This window comes from Schistocerca gregaria, chromosome 1 (assembly GCF_023897955.1).
Source record: "Schistocerca gregaria isolate iqSchGreg1 chromosome 1, iqSchGreg1.2, whole genome shotgun sequence".
NCBI lineage: Eukaryota > Metazoa > Arthropoda > Insecta > Orthoptera > Acrididae > Schistocerca > Schistocerca gregaria.
In genome coordinates this window covers 291,075,736-291,096,532 of record NC_064920.1, presented here as the reverse complement: position 1 = coordinate 291,096,532, position 20,797 = coordinate 291,075,736, and the positions used below count along the sequence as shown (strand labels likewise).

At 43.1% G+C, this 20,797-nt stretch overlaps 1 protein-coding gene and 1 pseudogene across 1 annotated transcript in view; both read right to left on the bottom strand.

The window, feature by feature from the left end:
- LOC126341450 (protein singles bar) overlaps positions 1–20,797 on the bottom strand; it is a 168,943-nt gene that overhangs the window by 61,821 nt on the left and 86,325 nt on the right. The window contains exon 3 of the mRNA XM_050001775.1: positions 19,809–19,991. Coding sequence (XP_049857732.1) covers positions 19,809–19,991 — 183 coding nt within the window. The remainder of the gene's footprint in view (positions 1–19,808; positions 19,992–20,797) is intronic.
- LOC126291191 (5S ribosomal RNA) lies at positions 1,384–1,501 on the bottom strand (annotated as a pseudogene).

Below are 20,797 nucleotides of genomic sequence, written 5' to 3'. Positions count from 1 at the left end.
CACACACATGAAATCTTTTTCTTAAGCTCCATTAGCCCCATTTGGTACGTCAGAAGGTAGCATATGTTGAACATCGATACACAAAAATCATAACTGTCGCGGTATTTGTTTGTATGAAATGAATTTTTATATCAGTAGCGATAGGCCTGTCTTGATGCGTATAATAACGAAGCCTGGCATGAGAGCTCTGCTTCGCGTTATTTACACCGGAACTGCCCACTCTGGCAACACTAATTTCCAATTTTAGTTTTTAGTGCATTTCTCAGTCATTTGCGAACAGTTTCAACCTCAAAATTAACAAGCATTGCATCGCTGTTCTCGGCTTTTCAGCGCTTCCGAGTGTCATTAAAAAAGGTATATCATTCCATTTAAAAAAACTCCATGCTTCAATATCTTCCATGCTTCAAATATAAGTCAGTCGACTGGGTCTCGCGTCTCCCTGTTAAGACTCTTACTCACACACCAAAGTACACGCCTCTTAGCGTACTATCATAATAAAAAGCACTATGGGAGTTATCATCCGAAGTCATCAGTCCCCTAGACTTAGAACTACTTAAACCTAACTAACCTAAGGACATCACGCACATCCATGCCCGAGGCGGGATGCGAACCTGCGACCGTAGCAGCAGCGCGGTTCCGGACTGAAGCGCCTAGAACCGCTGGGCTACAGCGGCTGGCTCACGAAAATAAAAGGGGCTTTACGTCTTATGTGACTCTGCCATCTGTATGTTATGTAATTAATTTTTTGTTTGTTTGCAGATACGTACGTGTTGCAGTTGTGGTGTACACTGAAATGCCCGCACCACTGTACTATTGCATGTCACTAGAGGAATCGAAAGAAATCTGCTCTGGCCAGTGGAGTTTAGTGAGACAATCGACTTATGCAATCAGTGGAAACACGCTCACGCTGAAAAGCGCGATGACCTGACCGTCATCCAGCAAATGCAGGATGTTCCATTAATCTGATGACTGAAGGCGCCACCACAGCCGCATAAGTCAGTCGACTGGATCCCGCGTCTCCTTGTTAATGTCCACTATAAAAAAAAATTAAAAAAAGTACTAGCCTTCTCGGCCAGTGTCTTCGAACACTGAAGCAAACTTTACGAGTGTAACAGTAACAGTGTTTATTTACGATTCATATGTGCATACAGAGTCATATTGTCGTGAGGAACCCTTTTACTAAACTAAACTCCGTACGAACGTGCCATGAAGGTCCAACGGTACCGACCGGCCGCCGTGTCACCCTCAGGCCATAGGCATCACTGGATGCGGATATGGAGGGGCATGTGGTCAGCACACCGCTCCCCCCGGCCGTTGTCAGTTTTCTACTTCTCAATCAAGTAGCTCCTCAGTTTGCCTCACAAGCGCTGAGCGCACCCAGCTTGCCAACAGCACTGGACAGACCGGATGGTCACCCATCCAAGTGCTGGCTCGCCCCGACAGCGCTTAACTTCGGTGATCTGACGGGAACCGGTGTGACCACTGCGGCAAGGCCGTTGGCTCAGGAACCCTTTTACGATCAGGAAATAGAAACATGGCGCACAGTTAGTAGTGCAGAATAATAGGGCCAGTTTTTATTATTGTCACAGTTAACAGTGACATACGTGCAAAACATTTTGTAAGTTTTTTTTTAATGAATCGAGTGAAAGAGAACGCGACTTCTTGTTCGTTCAACAGGCTTCGGCCAGGGTTCAGACAGCCGATGTTTCTTTGCTCGCAGTTCACGATAGTGTTCCATGACAGTCTTTAGCAACAATTATCCGTCCTGTTCAAAGTCCCGATTTAACCACACGCGATTTCAGTTTGCAGGTAGCACTATATGATAAAGTGTACACAACAAATCTGCACACGTTATAGGAACTGGCGGATAACATCCATGAGTAAATTAATACAGTTTCTCAAAGATAATTATGTCATGTATTGAGTAGAAGTCCGAAATGAATGGAAAACGTTGGTAGGCAGTTCCAGCATTTCTTGTATAATATGGGTGAGTACAAAATGTATTTGCATATATTTTAAATTCAGTACTGCGATAGCAGAAGGTCGACAAGGCATCTGATTCGCCGGGCAACGGAGTGCTCGCTGCCCACCATCTATTGTGCCGTGCGAGCGGTGATCAGATAAATGGAACATCCTGTATCTCCTGACGAAATCACGGAAGGCTTCATGATGAACTGTTGTGGATAGCTGTCCGACGGTCTCCACACAGTACACAGTCACACATGCCGCTTCTCTCGGCTAGTAAATTGTGCCTCAACCTTCCTTTTCTCATATCGTGGCACACAGTAGCTTTATCCTCAATCCTTGGACGAAGAAATCATTTCATGTCAGGCATTTGCAAAATGTGGACGAACTGATTTTCAAGATGGAAAAACCAAAACGCAGACCTCTACAACCAAGATGTCCACTAAATTATCCATTATTGACAAAAATCTGTCACAGTTTCATTGTCGCAGTTACATTTTAGTGGTTTTTATTAAAATTTTGACACCATATTAACTGCTGCCATTTACTGAATGGTTGCTGATTAAATATGTTAGTATTTACTTTGTTGATATTCCCGATAGTGCAAACTGTAGTAAGATTGGTGAACAACATATGAATAGAAAGATGTATTTTACTCTAGTTAAGAGTCTTTTTTTGCAGTAAATGTAGTGATGTTGATTCAGGACAATGTATATTTTTTGTAACGGTTGGAAATAGACAGATTTAAGTGTTTCTGGAAGAACACAATTCATTGTTACATGAATCAGTGAGTAGTAACCACATGTAAAACTTTGTTGAACAAAAGACACCTTGTTGTCGGATTTCAGTCGTGTCAATGTTGTCTTACTACGTGGAATTCGATTTCTTTTCTATCTTCTCAGTTAGTATTGTATTGAAATTATTCATAAAAAGAAAAGAAAACCTACTCAGTTAAACGAAACAGGCTCTAAAGATCACAACAAACATAACTGCTAATTTTTACTAAAATAGTACTAGTTTAGTCAAAAAACATGTCTCATATCTGAAGAAGAGCAGTAATTTTTCATAGAGCTCATATTTGTGATTCAGAATTTTAGTGCTTCCACGCGCTCCCATTTAGGATAGTGTCCCAATCTAAACTGTCATTTCTGGATTAAAACACCGTGCAGCTATGAAATATTGTCCTTTCAGCAGACGCAACACGATAAATGAATACGAATATTCACAGATCGGAAGGATGTGAGTTTGTACGCATTGTGTAATAAAGAGGCTGTTTGCCTAGTTCGAGACTACTAGGGATATTATTGACTTTTTGAATAAAAATACAGTTCAAATTGCTATAAACTATTATGAAAATTGTAAATGTTACGCAAATCTGCTTATCTACGTTGCTACAGTTTCTGTGTGTTTGTCACGTTGACGTACACATCATCCTAACAAGTGCATAATGAATACTGACAATATGAGAAACTGCAATCTCAAACAGCACTAAATAACATACTTTTCTGAAAGTCAATTCACAATATACTACGAATAGTAAACTCCAAATTCTTTAAATAATCGAGCTCCCATGTAGATGCCAAAACAACTTCAAACGTCACACTGCTTTAGAAACGTTCAATAAGTAATGCCCCACCATTTTTTTTTAAAAAAAGAAAAGCCATTAATATACATAGACAGACGTCCTTGTTGATGTTTGTTCTGTGCGCCGGTGAAGTTTCGAATCGTTGTGGCAGCTGGCAGAGCCATAGTACAGCTTCAAAATGACGTCTACATACAACTCAAGTTACAAGCAGCATACTGTTATTGAATTCTTGTGTGCAGAAAAATAAACCGTGGTGCACATCCATAAACGATTGTGTGCAGTGTATATGGCAATAGTGCAGTTGATAGGAGCACAGTTCTGCGACGGGTAAAGAAGGTCACAGCCTCTGAAAATGCAGAAACAGAGCTCCACGATCAGCCACGCTCGGGACGTCCTGTCACAGCCACTGCTCCAGACGTGCTGAACCGTGCGGATGCCATTATTCGTGCCGACCGGCGCATCGCAACTCGACAATTGGCTCTACAGCTGTCGGTCAGCATTGGAAGTGCTTCTACTGTGATGGAGACTCCCGTATAGCTAAAGTGGTTCTCACGATGGGTTCCACGAATACTCACTGCGGACCACAAGATTCAAAGAAAGGCCATTTCATCTGACTTGTTGGTGCGTTTTGAGACCGTCGGAGAGGCCTTTCTGTCACGTATCGTTACGGACAACGAAAGCTGGTTACACCTCCTTGGGCCGGAAACAAACAGTCCATGGAGTGCTATCATCCTCATTCAGCACAAAAGAAAAAATTCAAGACAACCTTCTATGCTGGAAACGTCATGGTGACAGTCTTCTGGGATTGTAATGGCGTCATTCTCGTGGATGTGGTGTCAAGAGCGTCAACTATCAATTCAGAGGTGCACGTGAAGACTCTGAATAATTTCAAGAACCGTTTCCAACTTGTTCGATCGGACAAGAATCAAGCAGAAACCTTGCTCCAGCACGATAATGCACGCCCACGCAAAAGTCTGAGAACCCGGAAACACATCGCCAAATTCGGTTAGACATCATTGCCTCATCCACCCTACAGCCCAGTCCTGGCACCCTCGGATTTTCATCTCTTTTGGACGCTTAAAGATTCTCTACAAGGAACACACTTTGAAGATGACGAGAGTGTCAGTCATGCAGTGAAAACATGGCTACAGGACAAGAGCTTTTGCCAGCAGGGAATACATGCCCTTCCACAACGTTGGCGTACGGCCATAGAACGTGGTGAAGACTACATAGAAAAATAGAACATGGACAAGATATGTTGATGTATGTCGTCACCAAATTCTGACACTTAAGAATAAGTACGTTCTGAGGGAAAAATGTGGGGCATTACTTATTGAACGACCCTCGTATGTTAAATACGAGGACTACTCGTGAAGTAAGATCCGATTGGCTGCGAAATGGAAACCACTGTGAAAATCAGATGAAATTTTGCATAGATGTAGGGTAGCATCTCTATCTAGTGCGCCCGTCGATCGCGGCATGTTCCTTTTTTCAATTCTGAGCGCACAGTGAACACGTAAAGATGGTTAGAAAATAGTGTCTGCTGTCAAATATGTGGACCTGGTGAGAGATTTCGCCTGATGTCGTGCAGCCCACATAACAGGCACGCCTTCCATTCTTCATAATTCTCGGCCGCACTCCGCAGGGTATGAAGATACTCCTGCAGCGTTTTCGATGGGAAGTGTTTGATCACCCACAACACAGCCCATAAATGACTCGTCCTGAGTTCCATCTCTGCTCGCTACGACAAATCTCTAAGTCGGAGCGGCAACTATAAAGAGAAATAGCTGTAAGTTGTAGCTTACTACTGCAAAATAATAATAATAATACAAACAATAATAATAATTTTTGTCTGTCACATTGGTTTACATTTCGAGAGCGATCGGAAATGGCTTTGAGAATAACCCTCGTATTTAACGTAAAATTGTAAGCGAGAAAAGATATAGGAAAAGTTCGAAATTTCGCTTAAAGTTCGTTGGAAGTAGCTAAGCGCTCTCACTGCGATTACTGGATTAATACAGTCTGAGTAATTTGTTCTCCAGTTTAAGCAAAAGTTGGTTTCCCACGTATCTCAATGTGTATGAAGTCGCACCTCCCGAAATATGTGATGTACAATACCATTTTGCAGGTACATTGGGTGGTATATGTGGATACTACGTACAAACTACTTTCAGAATATAGTCGGTGGTAAAGAATTAATAATCTAAAACGTCATGCCTGATGCGAAAGTAGTAGCGTAGTAGCATTAGACGATAAACTCACCTACATTTTGTGACGGGTATCAGCGAGAAAAGTTACGCAAAGGTTTGAAATTATGTGTACAGTTTGTCGGAAGTCACTAAATACTCTTATCCTCAAATACTGGTACTGTTTAAAGCGATGTACGCCGCCTCGACGCATATACACAGTTTGTAACTGTAATATTTGTCTTACTGTGTTAAACTTTCAACATAAAATTGTTGTTGTGGTCTTCAGTCCTGAGACTGGTTTGATGCAGCTCTCCATGCTACTCTATCATGTGCAAGCCTCTTCATCTCCCAGTATCTTCTGATTCTGCTTAGTGTATTCATCTCTTGGTCTCCCTCTACGATTTTTACCGTCGATGCTGCCCTCCAGTACTAAATTGGTGATCCCTTGATGCCTCAGAACATGTCCTACCAACCAATCCCTTCTTCTTGTCAAGTTGTGCCACAAACTCCTCTTCTCCCCAATTCTATTCAATACCTCCTCATTAGTTATGTGATCTACCCATCTAATCGTCAGCATTCTTCTGTAGCACCTCATTTCGAAAGCTTCTATTCTCTTCTTGTCTAAACTGTTTATCGTCCATGTATCACTTCCATACATGGCTACACTCCATACAAATACTTTCATAAATGACTTACTGACACTTAAATCTATACTCGTTGCTAACAAATTTCTCTTCTTCAGAAACGTTTTCCTTGCCATTGCCAGTCTACACTTTATATCCTCTCTACTTCGACCATCATCAGTTATTTTGCTCCCCAAAAAGCAAAACTCCTTTACTACTTTAAGTGTCTCATTTCCTAATCTAATTCCCCATCATCACCCGACTTGATTCGACTACATTCCATTATCCTCGTTTTGTTTTGTGTTCATCTTATACCCTCCTTTCAAGACACTGTCCGTTCCGTTCAACTGCTCTTCCAAGTCCTTTGCTGTCTCTGAAAGAATTACAATGTCATCGGCGAATCTCAACGTTTTTATTTCTTCTCCATGGACTTTAATACCAACTCAGAATTTTTCTTTTGTTTCCTTTACTGCTTGCTCAATATACAGATTGAATAACATCGGGGAGAGGCTACAACCCTGTCTCACTGCTTCCCTTCCATGACCCTCGACTCTTATAACTGCCATCTGGTTTCTGTACAAATTGTAAATAGCCTTTCGCTCCCTGTATTTTACCCCTGCCACCTTCAGAATTTGAAAGAGAGTATTCCAGTCAACATTGTCAAAAGCTTTAAATCTACAAATGCTAGAAACATAGGTTTGCCTTTCCTTAATCTCTCTTCTAAGATAAGTCGTCAGTATTGCCTCAGTTCCAACATTTCTGCGGAATCCAAACTGATCTTCCCCGAGGTAGGCTTCTACTAGTTTTTCTATTCGTCTGTTAAGAATTCGCGTTAGTATTTTGCAGCTGTGACTTATTAAACTATGAGTTCGGAAATTTTCACATCTGTCAACACCTGCTTTCTTTGGGACAGGAATTATTCAAAAATGGTTCAAATGGCTCTGAGCACTATGGGACTCAACTGCTGTGGTCATCAGTCCCCTAGAACTTAGAACTACTTAAACCTAACTAACCTAAGGACATCACACACATCCATGCCCGAGGCAGGATTCGAACCTGCGACCGTAGCAGTCGCACGGTTCCGGACTGCGCGCCTAGAACCGACAGGAATTATTATATTCTTCTTGATGTCTGAGGGTACTTCGCCTGTCTCATATATCTTGATCACCAGATGGTAGGGTATTGTCACGACTGGCTCTCCTAAGGCTGTCAGTAGTTCTAATGGAATATTGTCTACTCCAGGAGCCTTGTTTCGACTTGGGTCTTTCAGTGCTCTGTCAAACTCTTCAAGCAGTATCATATCTCCCATTTAATCTTCATCTACCTCCTCTTCCATTTCCATAATATAGTCCTCAAGGATATCGCCCCTGTATAGACCCTCTATATACTCCTTCCACCTTTCTGCTTTCCCTTCTTTGCTTAGAACTGGGTAACATAAAACTATACCTCTTGATAAGTATATTATGACAGCATTTTAAATTTTCAAATTCGTACAATTATTACGCGAAAAATTGAAAATATTTTTTTGTGCCCCTGGAAGCCGTTAGAAAAGCAACCTGCAACTGGCGCAGGGTCCAGTGATAGCGGTTTAGCAATAAAGACGTGTTGGAGAAGATTAGCGTGCACACGGTGCTGAGCTTATCTCACAGTCCGTTAAATAACATAGCAGCAGAGTCTTTGAGCACAAAAAGTTTGTGTCCAGTAGGAACACTGAGGAAAGTAACAGTAAGTCTCATAAATTGATCAGAGTTAACACGATTCGTTACTCAATGAATGACTTCTTCTACCAGAGAACGACTCTTAGTTCCAGATGTGTGTATCCCTTTGCTAGCACCGTTCTTAGGAGGTACCAGTGAAAGTGATGCCATTTCTGGCTTCCAGAGGTTAGGTGTCTTAAGCGGGATTCCATCTCATCCTGTGCAGATAATTTCAAAATACACAGACTACTTATCGCACACGTGTAATACACTCCTGGAAATTGAAATAAGAACACCGTGAATTCATTGTCCCAGGAAGGGGAAACTTTATTGACACATTCCTGGGGTCAGATACATCACACGATAACACTGACAGAACCACAGGCACATAGACACAGGAAACAGAGCATGCACAATTTCGGAACTAGTACAGTGTATATCCACCTTTCGCAGCAATGCAGGCTGCTATTCTCCCATGGAGACGATCGTAGAGATGCTGGATGTAGTCCTGTGGAACGGCTTGCCATGCCATTTCCACATGGCGCCTCAGTTGGACCAGCGTTTGTGCTGGACGTGCAGACCACGTGAGACGACGCTTCATCCAGTCCCAAACATGCTCAATGGGGGACAGATCCGGAGATCTTGCTGGCCAGGGTAGTTGACTTACACCTTCTAGAGCACGTTGGGAGGCACGGGATACATGCGGACGTGCATTGTCCTGTTGGAACAGCAAGTTCCCTTGCCGGTCTAGGAATGATAGAACGATGGGTTCGATGACAGTTTGGATGTACCGTGCACTATTCAGTGTCCCCTCGACGATCACCAGAGGTGCTCTGTCAAACTCTTCAAGCAGTATCATATCTCCCATTTCATCTTCATCTACCTCCTCTTCCATTTCCATAATATAGTCCTCAAGAATATCGCCCCTGTATAGACCCTCTATATACTCCTTCCACCTTTCTGCTTTCCCTTCTTTGTTTAGAACTGGGTAACATAAAACTATACCTCTTGATAAGTATATTATGACAGCATTTTAAATTTTCAAATTCGTACAATTATTACGCGAAAAATTGAAAATATTTTTTTTTGTGCCCCTGGAAGCCGTTAGAAAAGCAACCTGCAACTGGCGCAGGGTCCAGTGATAGCGGTTTAGCAATAAAGACGTGTTGGAGAAGATTAGCGTGCACACGGTGCTGAGCTTATCTCACAGTCCGTTAAATAACATAGCAGCAGAGTCTTTGAGCACAAAAAGTTTGTGTCCAGTAGGAAAGCTGAGGAAAGTAACAGTAAGTCTCATAAATTGATCAGAGTTAACACGATTCGTTACTCAATGAATGACTTCTTCTACCAGAGAACGACTCTTAGTTCCAGATGTGTGTATCCCTTTGCTAGCGCCGTTCTTAGGAGGTACCAGTGAAAGTGATGCCATTTCTGGCTTCCAGAGGTTAGGTGTCTTAAGCGGGATTCCATCTCATCCTGTGCAGATAATTTCAAAATACACAGACTACTCATCGCACACGTGTAATACACTCCTGGAAATTGAAATAAGAACACCGTGAATTCATGGTCCCAGGAAGGGGAAACTTTATTGACACATTCCTGGGGTCAGATACATCACACGATAACACTGACAGAACCACAGGCACATAGACACAGGAAACAGAGCATGCACAATTTCGGCACTAGTACAATGTATATCCACCTTTCGCAGCAATGCAGGCTGCTATTCTCCCATGGAGACGATCGTAGAGATGCTGGATGTAGTCCTGTGGAACGGCTTGCCATGCCATTTCCACCTGGCGCCTCAGTTGGACCAGCGTTTGTGCTGGACGTGCAGACCGCGTGAGACGTCGCTTCATCCAGTCCCAAACATGCTCAATGGGGGACAGATCCGGAGATCTTGCTGGCCAAGGTAGCTGACTTACACCTTCTAGAGCACGTTGGGTGGCACGGGATACATGCGGACTTGCGTTGTCCTGTTGGAACAGCAAGTTCCCTTGCCGGTCTAGGAATGGTAGAACGATGGGTTCGATGACGGTTTGGATGTACCGTGCACTATTCAGTGTCCCCTCGACGATCACCAGAGGTGTACGGCCAGTGTAGGAGATCGCTTCCCACACCATGATGCCGGGTGTTGGCCCTGTATGCCTCGGTCGTATGCAGTCACCTGCACGGCGCCAAACACGCATACGACCATCATTGGCACCAAGGCAGAAGCGACTCTCATCGCTGAAGACGACACGTCTCCATTCGTCCCTCCATTCACTCCTGTCGCGACACCACTGGAGGCGGGCTGCACGATGTTGGGGCGTGAGCGGAAGACGGCCTAACGGTGTGCAGGACCGTAGCCCAGCTTCATGGAGACGGTTGCGAATGGTCCTCGCCGATACTCCAGGAGCAACAGTGTCCCTAATTTGCTGGGAAGTGGCGGTGCGGTCCCCTACGGCACTGCGTAGGATCCTACGGTCTTGGCGTGCATCCGTGCGTCGCTGCGGTCCGGTCCCAGGTCGACGGGCACGTGCACCTTCCGCCGACCACTGGCGACAACATCGATGTACTGTGGAGACCTCACGCCCCACGTGTTGAGCAATTCGGCGGTACGTCCACCCGGCCTCCCGCATGCCCACTATACGCCCTCGCTCAAAGTCCGTCAACTGCACATACGGTTCACGTCCACGCTGTCGCGGCATGCTACCAGTGTTAAAGACTGCGATGGAGCTCCGTATGCCACGGCAAACTGGCTGACACTGACGGCGGCGGTGCACAAATGCTGCGCAGCTAGCGCCATTCGACGGCCAACACCGCGGTTCCTGGTGTGTCCGCTGTGCCGTGCGTGTGATCATTGCTTGTACAGCCCTCTCGCAGTGTCCGGAGCAAGTATGGTGGGTCTGACACACCGGTGTCAATGTGTTCTTTTTTCCATTTCCAGGAGTGTATTTACGCATGTTACAAATGTGAATAATATCCCAGCTTGAGGAAAGGGGACTCACAGAACATTGCAGCAAGACTGAGCGCCTCCTGACTATATTCTTGCAGCGTTGCAAATGAACACTTTCCAGGACGGTGGATAGTCAGTAACACCAGCTCCCTCGAAATGATCGCCTAGATGTCTTAACCTCACCACACCTCACAACTCGTTATGGGAAATCATTAAGGCGCATGTATCTGCACGTCGTCATTATACAAACGAAGAACTGCGCATTGCTGTTGAGGATGCATTTCGCACTATAACACTGGACATGCTCAAAAATATATCAAGAATAACATGGAGGCGTATGGAAATGTGTTACAGCATGATGGGGAACATATCAATAGGGTGGTCACGTAATATGTAAGTAAAGACTTGTGCTAAAAAGAATCAAAGCAATTATCATTCGATACTAGGGGTTACGGGGACTATTCGCTCGCCCTGTACACATTGTTGCTCCGACGACACGAGTCACTCTGGTTGTGTCTCGCTAAGTTCTTTAAGCAAAGGATACCACGCTCTTACGTGTCGTAAAGTGCACACCTCCGCACCCCTCTACATTAAGAGTTATCTGCCACGTCTGCACCAGGCTGATATTTGGTCTAGAGCTGAGTATTCATACTGCATAATTCCCTGATAAGCATCTTGAGATGATTCAATCACTTTTCCCGAGAAAATCTCACAATATATGAGTAACAAGCACGGAATACGTGACTGTGGTGAGCATTTATAAAGTTTACTGTTGTCTTTGTGTCGGCGATAATGGCGGAGATCGATAAGAGAGAAAATAACATGGTGCTGGCACGTAAGCCAGTTCTCACGAGCCAGGTACCAAACCTCATTCAATGTGACACGTCATCGTCAACAGTAGCGTACGTTCTCAGACACAGTGAATAGGTTTAGAATTTACCACACGGTGTCGACACTCAGACTACTTACCTGTAACCGTCGACCAACATTAGCGCGTCTCCTCAACTTCCTAGCCACATTCCCTAGCTCTATACTGTTTCCACCGTGTGTATTATAGCCGTAGGGTTAGTACCATACTGATTCAGTGGTCTTCGTGACGGTAGGCGAGAGCGAAAAGCCTGTGCTCCGCCGTTTCACGCTATTTCGCTCCTGGCAGTCACATATTTTCGCAGACTCATACAACTTCTACTGAGGTAGCACATCTGACGGCATTTTTGCAACCTACTTTTTTAAAAAAGAAATACGAACTTATATGTGATGTGATGATATTTATAATCTCATTGTACCGGATGTCTGAAAACGGAGCCTAACCAAATCAGTCAAACTACCAATCCGGTCGCTCTCTTCTTAATAGCAACAAGTTGCGAAGGTATGTCCTTTCTTAGTCCAAGCGCCTCAGGACTTTGCAACTCACGCGACGTAATTCCACTGAGACACTTTCGGTGAAGGAACCGCTTATCCATGGACTCAGGTCGATTTTCTGCATTAGTGAAACAATTTTGCTAAGTATATATGAATGACATGTAAGCAAGAGAACCCGGTTTCAAGTCCCGGTCGGGGCATACATTTTCAACTCTCCCCGTTGATGTATATCAACGCCTGTCGACAGCTTAGGATCTTGATTTTATTATCATTTAAATTTTGATAAGGTTTTCCTGCCTAGTATTGACCTGCAACAGAAAATTAAAAATAGTAGCTCTGAAAAGTTGATCACGGTCGTGCATTTATTTATTCGTACGTCCATTTATTCATACATACATTTATTTATCTGTCCTGTGGACCACAACAAGAGGGATGTCCTGCTGGGATGTGGACCGCTTCGGGGTATCCATTAGAGAAGACAAACAAATCGTACACTTATGTTATTGAATTACTAATTTGAAAAGAAACGTGTTTTCCGGTTTTATAACTATACGGTGCTCATGAAGTGCTGTACTTTATTGTGTTGTATTGTTTTATGTCATAACGAGGGAGAATCATGTGCATTCCCACACATTTCAATTTTTTGTTTTTTATTAATTTTAAATGCTCGTGTTTTATCTTATGTAATCTATTTTAACAATTCTCTGTAAATATTGTGTAACCATCTTTAAAAGTGCAACTCAAATAAACCTTTCTCCTTAACATTCAAAGTAACATGGAACTGCATGACTACATTTACACACCTTTCTGCATTTTATGTTTCACATATTACAAGAAGATAAAAATACAAGTTCTGTAGTTAAGTGCGAGGGGTCTCATCACATACTTTTATCTCATTTCGCTGTACTGCTTTTTTGGTTGCTTCATTAAATCAGTACTTTTGCGAGCAATGCTTGTTAATGCTAATTAAGCATTTTGTGATCCTTATCTGGTACAATTTATATTTTTTCCTTGGCTGTTATGTCATCACCATCGCCCTATATCGACAGTAGACGGGCTGTCAGCGGTACAACGTTCCGCTCTTTTGCCAAGAGCTTTGCAAGATATGGGCAAAGATGAAACAAATTTTAGTACAAGTGAAAAGTTTACAGATGCTTTTAAAAACTATAAAGAGGATGAACTCTGTTGATCCTACATACAAAATTGAAGACTGTTGATTCAATTGTTTAAATTAATTTTGGAGGAGTAAAAGGTCAAAGACAAAAATATACACTTACAAAAGCACATAGCAGAAGTCATGACATTCTTTTTATTAAAAAAAAAAGCACAGCTCTTTCACTCAAATCCTGAAAAACCTGCACTGAAGAAAGAGATTTGGGAAGAGAGAAATCTGTTCTATAGGTCTGAGGTGTGTGGGTGAAAAAATATAGGGAAAACTGTATACGCGTGTGAAGTGAAGAGTGAGATTATTACGACAGATACCATGTATTTTTACGTCACTTTGTTACAAATAGATTTTCTATCCCGCCCTTTTGTACCACATTACTGTATCATTGCATTGAATACTCCGCTCTGTGCCCGCATCTCGTGGTCGTACGGTAACGTTCTCGCTTCCCACGTCCGGGTTCCCGGGTTCGATTCCCGGCGGGGTCAGGTATTTTCTGTGCCTCGTGATGGCTGGGTGTTGTGTGATGTCCTTCGGTTAGTTAGGTTTAAGTAGTTCTAAGTTCTAGGGGACTGATGACCATAGATGTTAAGTCCCATAGTGCTCAGAGCCATTTGAACCAAATGCGCTCTGTCTTCTTTTCTTGTCCCTTTGTTCAGCATCAGCACGGGGTCAGAGTGGTTATTAAGGGATAAGCCACAGTTAGTTTAAGGTGTGGCCGCATGCCCTTCCTGTCGCCAGCCCATAACCCTCCAGGACGGATTAATGTGTACCCCAACTGTCTGCATCTAGTTTTATTCATTTGAAAAAGAGTGAAAGTTTTCTAAATATTTTAGAATATTGTAACAGAGGCTGGTCTTAGGTATCAGCCCAGTATTCACCTAGTAAGATGTGGGAAACCGCCTAAAAAGCACATCTTGGCTGGCCAGCACGCTGAACGACTCTCGTCGATAATGCGCTGGGCGGGATGACGTGAGGCTGTGGCGCCACCCCATCTCGGGAACGCTCCTTTAACACGCAGGGCTACCCGCACACGTCAGACAACTGTTTGGAAAATTCGAAATTTTGTGGTAAGATCCGATGGGATCAAACTGCTGACGTCATCGGTCCCTAAAGCTTACCCACTACTTAATCTAACTTAAGCTAACTTACGCTAAGGACAACACACACACACACACACACACACACACACACACACACACACACACACACACCCATGCCCGAAGGAGGACTCGAACCTCCGACGGGGGCAGCCGCGCGAACCGTGACAGGACCCCTTAGACCGCACGGCTACCCGGCGCGACTAGACTACTGTATTCAGTCAACCAGTGTAATATGATATTGAAATACTGTGATTACAAGTCTTATTTCTGGAATGTACAATCTCTGGGAAGAGCAAAGGAAATACGTCCTGTGAATATGTTTTTGCCCCAGCTGCGTCAGTTATCATGTAAACAGTGTCCAAGAGCAGTGGTTTGTTTGTATTTATGTTCTAGACGGTAACAAGGGTAAGAGCTTATGTAATTTATACCACTTTAACGACGTACGTAGCCTCGCGCTCTTTTACTGTTGCTGTATTCCTTTAGTTAATAAGCTCAGATACGACGATGTCATGTCTGACATGTCTGCAAGTCAGAAAATTTTGAAAGTTTTACATGTGCCGAAGCACAGTGTAAGTGATGAGTTATTTCTTGGAATTTTGTGTTACGGTGTGTATGGCATAAAAATATCATTCTATACATACACTCTGTTCTTTATTTTTCAGCTTTTGTAGTGTACCATTTACATAACGGCATTAAGGTCGTCGAAGTTTCAATAGTGAAAATAAATAATTTCTACAGCCAGTGGTTACTATGCAGTCTTTTAACAAATTTTACTTAACTGTGAAACGCAGCTATGATAAAAAGTAAATCGTAGTTACTTAATCCATATCATTCCCCAACAAGAAATTCTAGGGAGCGGGGCTAAATACAGGGAGTGAACTGTTGTCGACATCTTATACAGACACCAGAGTGCTGTAATAGAGCCGAAATAAATGGAAGGGAAGATGTAACTGGAAGGGCATGAGACAGGGTTGTAGACCACCCCCAGTTTTATTCAGTTTGTACGTCGAACAAGCTGTGACGGAAACCAAGGAGAAATGTGGAACGTGAATTAAAGGGCTGGCCGAAGAAATTAAAGCTTCGAGATCTGCCGATGGTGATATGTCGCAGATGAGGAAGAACTTGGAAGAGCAGTTGAATGGAATTAATAGTTTCTTGAAATGAGATTACAAGATGAACATCAACAACAGTAGAAAAAGGGCAATGGAATACAGTCGAATTAACTCAGAATCCGGCGAAGGAATTAGATTAGAAAATTAGACACTAAAAGTAATAGAAGTGTTTCGTTATGTGAATAGTAAAGTAAGTGAAGATGACCAAAGGAGAGACGATTAAAATGTATACTGGCAAAAGCAAGTAATACTCTATGGTCCAACGCCTACTGTCTATGCCTTAAACGAAACCATATTTTGAAAATGAGTTGAAGATAATTTAAAAAACAGAATGAAGAAGTGGTTATAGTCCTACACTAATTGGCAACATACTCAGTAAAAGGAGGAGACGGAAGGTAACTGCGCTTCTTTGTCCTTCTGATATCAAATGGGCCACCATGCAATATGTAGGTAGGACTTGACAGGTACTTGGCAAGAAACCGAAATCCAGAAAATATACTCAAGCCTTTTGCACTAGGAATTCTGTTGCCTACATTCTTCAGCAATAAATATAAGATTCCGTCTTTAAAACAGTGAAATTTATAAGATTTCCTGCAATGTGTGTAGCAAATCATATCAGGTAGGGTTGTAATTACTAGAGAGAGCATGAAAGGAGTTGGAGACTGAAAAAGAAAGATTATTTTTTTGCTGAACATGCTTTGCATGAACGTCATTTTTATTATATTAAATGTGATTTTCTCCACACTGAAACCAAAGGCAGAAAATTAACGTTACTCGAAATTCTGACTATTGACCAAATACAGTTCCATTACCCACTCTTACTACAGTTAACGTTTGTCTCACCATTACATAATATGCCTGTTACAATGGTCTACACCGACATTCCATTCTTTCTTCTCTTTGCCCTCCTTCCCTCCGCCCTTTTCCGGCCCGTCATCACGTTCACCAGTTTGGTCCACATAACATAGTAGTGTGTGTCATTACTCGCTTACTTGGCTTAGACATTAATATATTTTTAATCTTTTAATATATTGTAATATAAGATTTACTTGCTCACAGACTCTTTGGGTATTATATTATTCTTGTGTTTTTGTATCGATATAGTCGTAAAATCTTTGTACAGCTACGAACTCTCGCTGAAGTTGTGTGGACTGTCTGTTTAGTGTTAAGTTATCTGATGATGGCCTATAAAAACGAAAACCGCTTCATGACGAACCGTTAAATATTATTGTGGAACATTAATACTGTGTACTGAAGTTTCTAAAAAGAAATTTTTTAGCATCGAACATAATTTTTAAATGTTAAGAAGTGTACTCTGAAAGAGTTGGTACGTACAATGTAGCCTTGCATACATGCGAAATGTGGAGTGGCCGAGCGGTTCTAGGCGCTACAGTCTGGAACCGTGCGACCGCTACGGTCGCAGGTTCGAATCCTGCCTCGCGCATGGATGTGTGCGATGTCCTTAGGTTAGTTAGGTTTAAGTAGTTCTAAGTTCTATGGGACTGATGACCTCAGATGTTAAGTCCCATAGTGCTCAGAGCCATTTGAACCATTTTTTTGTGGACGATAAATAGCACAGACTGCAAGGGAGAGTTTTGAAAAATGTTGTCACAGAAGATCGCTGAAGATTAGAAGAATAGATTAGATAACTACTGAAAGCGTAGTGAATCGAACTGGAGAGAAAAGAATTTTACTACATAACGCGATTAAAAGACGAGATTGTTGGACCGGGTACTCAATGGAGCATCTAGGAATTGTTGATTTCTTTTGATTGTGTAAATCATGGAATACTTCTAGATAAGCTCAAGTACTGTGGTATGAATGAGACAATGCTCAAATGGTTTAAATCATGCCTAACTGGAAGAGTGCAGAAAAATTGAAGTAAGCACTTCACATAATATGCCAAAAACTGCTGATTTCTCAAACTGGGGAACAATCAAGAACGGGCTGCCACAAGGTTCGGTCTTGGGTCCTCTGCTGTCCTTAATATAAATTAATGACTTGCAATTCTATATTGACGATGATGCAGAGCTGGTACTTTTTTCCGATGATACAAGTATAGCTATCACTCCCAAAAGACAAGAATTAACTGGTGAAATTGTAAACGATGTTTTTCAGAAAATCATTAAGTGGTTCTCTGCAAATGGGCTCTCATTAAACTTTGACAAAACACAGTATATACAGTTCCACACAGTAAATGGAATGACACCATTAATAAATCGGTAGCTAAGGTAGAATATTCAAAATTTCTAGGTGTATGCATTGATGAGGGGTTGAACTGGAAAAAACACACTGAGGATCTGCTGAAACGTTTGAGTTCAGCTGAGTGAATTAGCTTAACACGCCTATTTTTATTCTCTGCTTTCGTATGGCATCATATTCTGGGATAACTCATCATTGAGTAAAAAAGTGTTCATTGCACAAAAGCGTGTCATCTGAATAATTGCTGGAGCTCATCCAAGATCATCCTGCAGACACTTATTGAAGGAGCTAGAAATCTTCACTGTAGCCTCACATTTTTTTATATTCACTTATGATATTTTTTTTTAACAATCCGAACGAATTCAAAAGTAATAGCAGTGTACACAGACGCCTACAACACTAGGAGAAAGGATGATGTTCACTACTCAAGGTTAAATCTAACTTTGGCTCAGAAGGGTGTAAATTATGCTGCCACAAAAGTCTTTGGCCACTTACCTAATACCATCAAAAGTCTGACAGATAGCCATATAGCATTTAAAAGGAAATTAAAAGAATTTCTTAATAGCAACTCCTTCTACTCATTAGGTGAATTTTTGGATGTAGTAAGTGGGTAATTTCCCCAACTCCCACAAAAAATTAAAAGTATTAAGTGTCATGTAATATTTTGTGTAATGTAATATCTTGTATAGACACCTTTTATTAACCTGAAACGTTCCACATCATTACGAAGTGTCGTATTCATGATCTGTGGAACAAGTACTAATCTAATGTAACTAATCTAATCTTAAGGAAGTGCTGGTCGGTTGGTTGATTTGGGGGAGGGGACCAAACGGCGAGGTCATCGGTCCCGTCGGATTTCGGAAAAATGAGGAAGAAAGTCGGCCGTCCACTTTCAAAGGAACCACCCCTGCATTTCGCTGAAGCGATTTAGGGAAATCATGTAAAATCTAAATCAGGATGGCCAGATGCAGTCCTCCCGAATGTGAATCCAATGCGCTAACAACTGCGTCACCTCGCTCGATGGTGAAGTGTATGTATAGAGAGCCATGGGGGTGGGGAGAGGGGAGGCAAACAAATTAGAGACAAACAAAGGCTTGAAACTTCCTGGCTGATTAAAACTGCGTGCCGGACCGAGACTAGAACTCGGGACCTTTGCATTTCGCGGGCAAGTGCTCTAGAGCAAAGGTCCCGAGTTCGAGTCTCGGCCCGGCACGCAGTTTTAATCTGCTAGGAAGTTTCATATCAGCGCACACTCCGCTGCAAAGTGAAAATCTCATTCTGGAAACATCCCACAGGCTGTGTCTAGACCATGTCTCAACAATATCCTTTCTTTCAGGAGTGCTAGTTCTGCAGGGTTCGCAGGAGAGCTTCTGTAAAGTTTGGAAGGTAGGAGACGAGGTACTGGCAGAAGTAAAGCTGTGGGGACGGGGCGTGAGTCGTGGTTGGGTAGCTCAGATGGTAGAGCTCTTGCCCGCGAAAGGCAAAGGTCCCAATTTCGAGTCTCGGTCCGGCACGCAGTTTTAATCCGCCAGGAAGTTTCATATCAGCGCACACTCCGCTGCAGAGTGAAAATCTCACTCTGGAAACAAAAGCTTCACTACAGTAAACAAGTTCAAATGGATGTAGACTGCAGTAGTTACGCAGAGATGAAGAGGCTTGAACAGGTTAAATTAGAGTGGAGATCTGTACCGACTCAATCTTGGGACTGAAGAGACCACTAAAAACAATCTCTACATTAAAATATGTATCGGGTAATTACTCCCCCAACAACTTACCCCTGTCAGCACGAAAAAGATACGTTCCAGTAATTACAGTCAACAGTAAGTGGATTTAGTGCACATAATAGCCTGCAGCAGGCGGTACTCACGAAAAGCGACGATCGGACGAGGCTGAAGGACTTCTCGGAGAGCAGGTAGGAGGCGAGGAGCACGCTGGTGGTGAGGAGGCAGGCGGACGCGGTGGTGAGGAAGCTGTAGAAGGACTTGCCGATCAGCGCCGACTGCTGCAGCCCGTAGCGAACCAGCAGGCCCTGGCACACGGCCCCCAGCACCTGCCAACACCAGCACCCATCTGCAGCGGCGTTCATCTCATCTGCACTTGCTCCCTGAGGAAAGGCGACGTGGTGCCACTTGTGGAACCATTATTGTGTTTGGACGGCCCGCTGTAGACGAGCCTCTTTGTGCTGCCGTGTAAAGGGAAGTCCCAACACCGCTCTTCCATGTAGTCCATGGTGCTGGATATTTGTCTTGCTTAAAAAAAAAAAAAAAAAAAAAAAAAAAATCCCGGCTCAAGTTACATTACGTGATTGTACTATCCTGCATGACCAGGCGGATAAAATGCCTGCCCTGTCAGCCGCTATAAATTACGTGCGGCAGTAAAAATAATGCAAATGTCGTGTGACTAGGGCCTCCCGTCGAGTAGACCGTTTGCCAGGTTCAAGTCTTTCGATTTGACGCTACTTCGGCGACTTGCGCGTCGATGGGGATGAAATGATGGTGATTAGGACAAATCAACACCCAGTCCCTGACAGGAGAAAATCTCCGACCCGGCCGGAATTCGAACCCGGGCCCTTAGGATTGACATTCTGTCGCGCTGACCACGCAGCTGCCGTGTGAAGGGGGGAGGGGGGGGGGAGACGAGTGGCAGTTGATATCCTGCATGGCGTTGAGTATGGACCATCTGAATCCATCGATTGCATGTTCGCATGACAATCGCCGGTTCCCGACCAACGCAAAATGGTAAATCTCAGTCTTGATAGGTCTCGATCGACCCCGCTTCTGTCGCATTCCGATAACTGTTGGTACACATTTCTCCTGCGTATGCAAGGCATAACGCGACCTTCTCACAAACAAATTA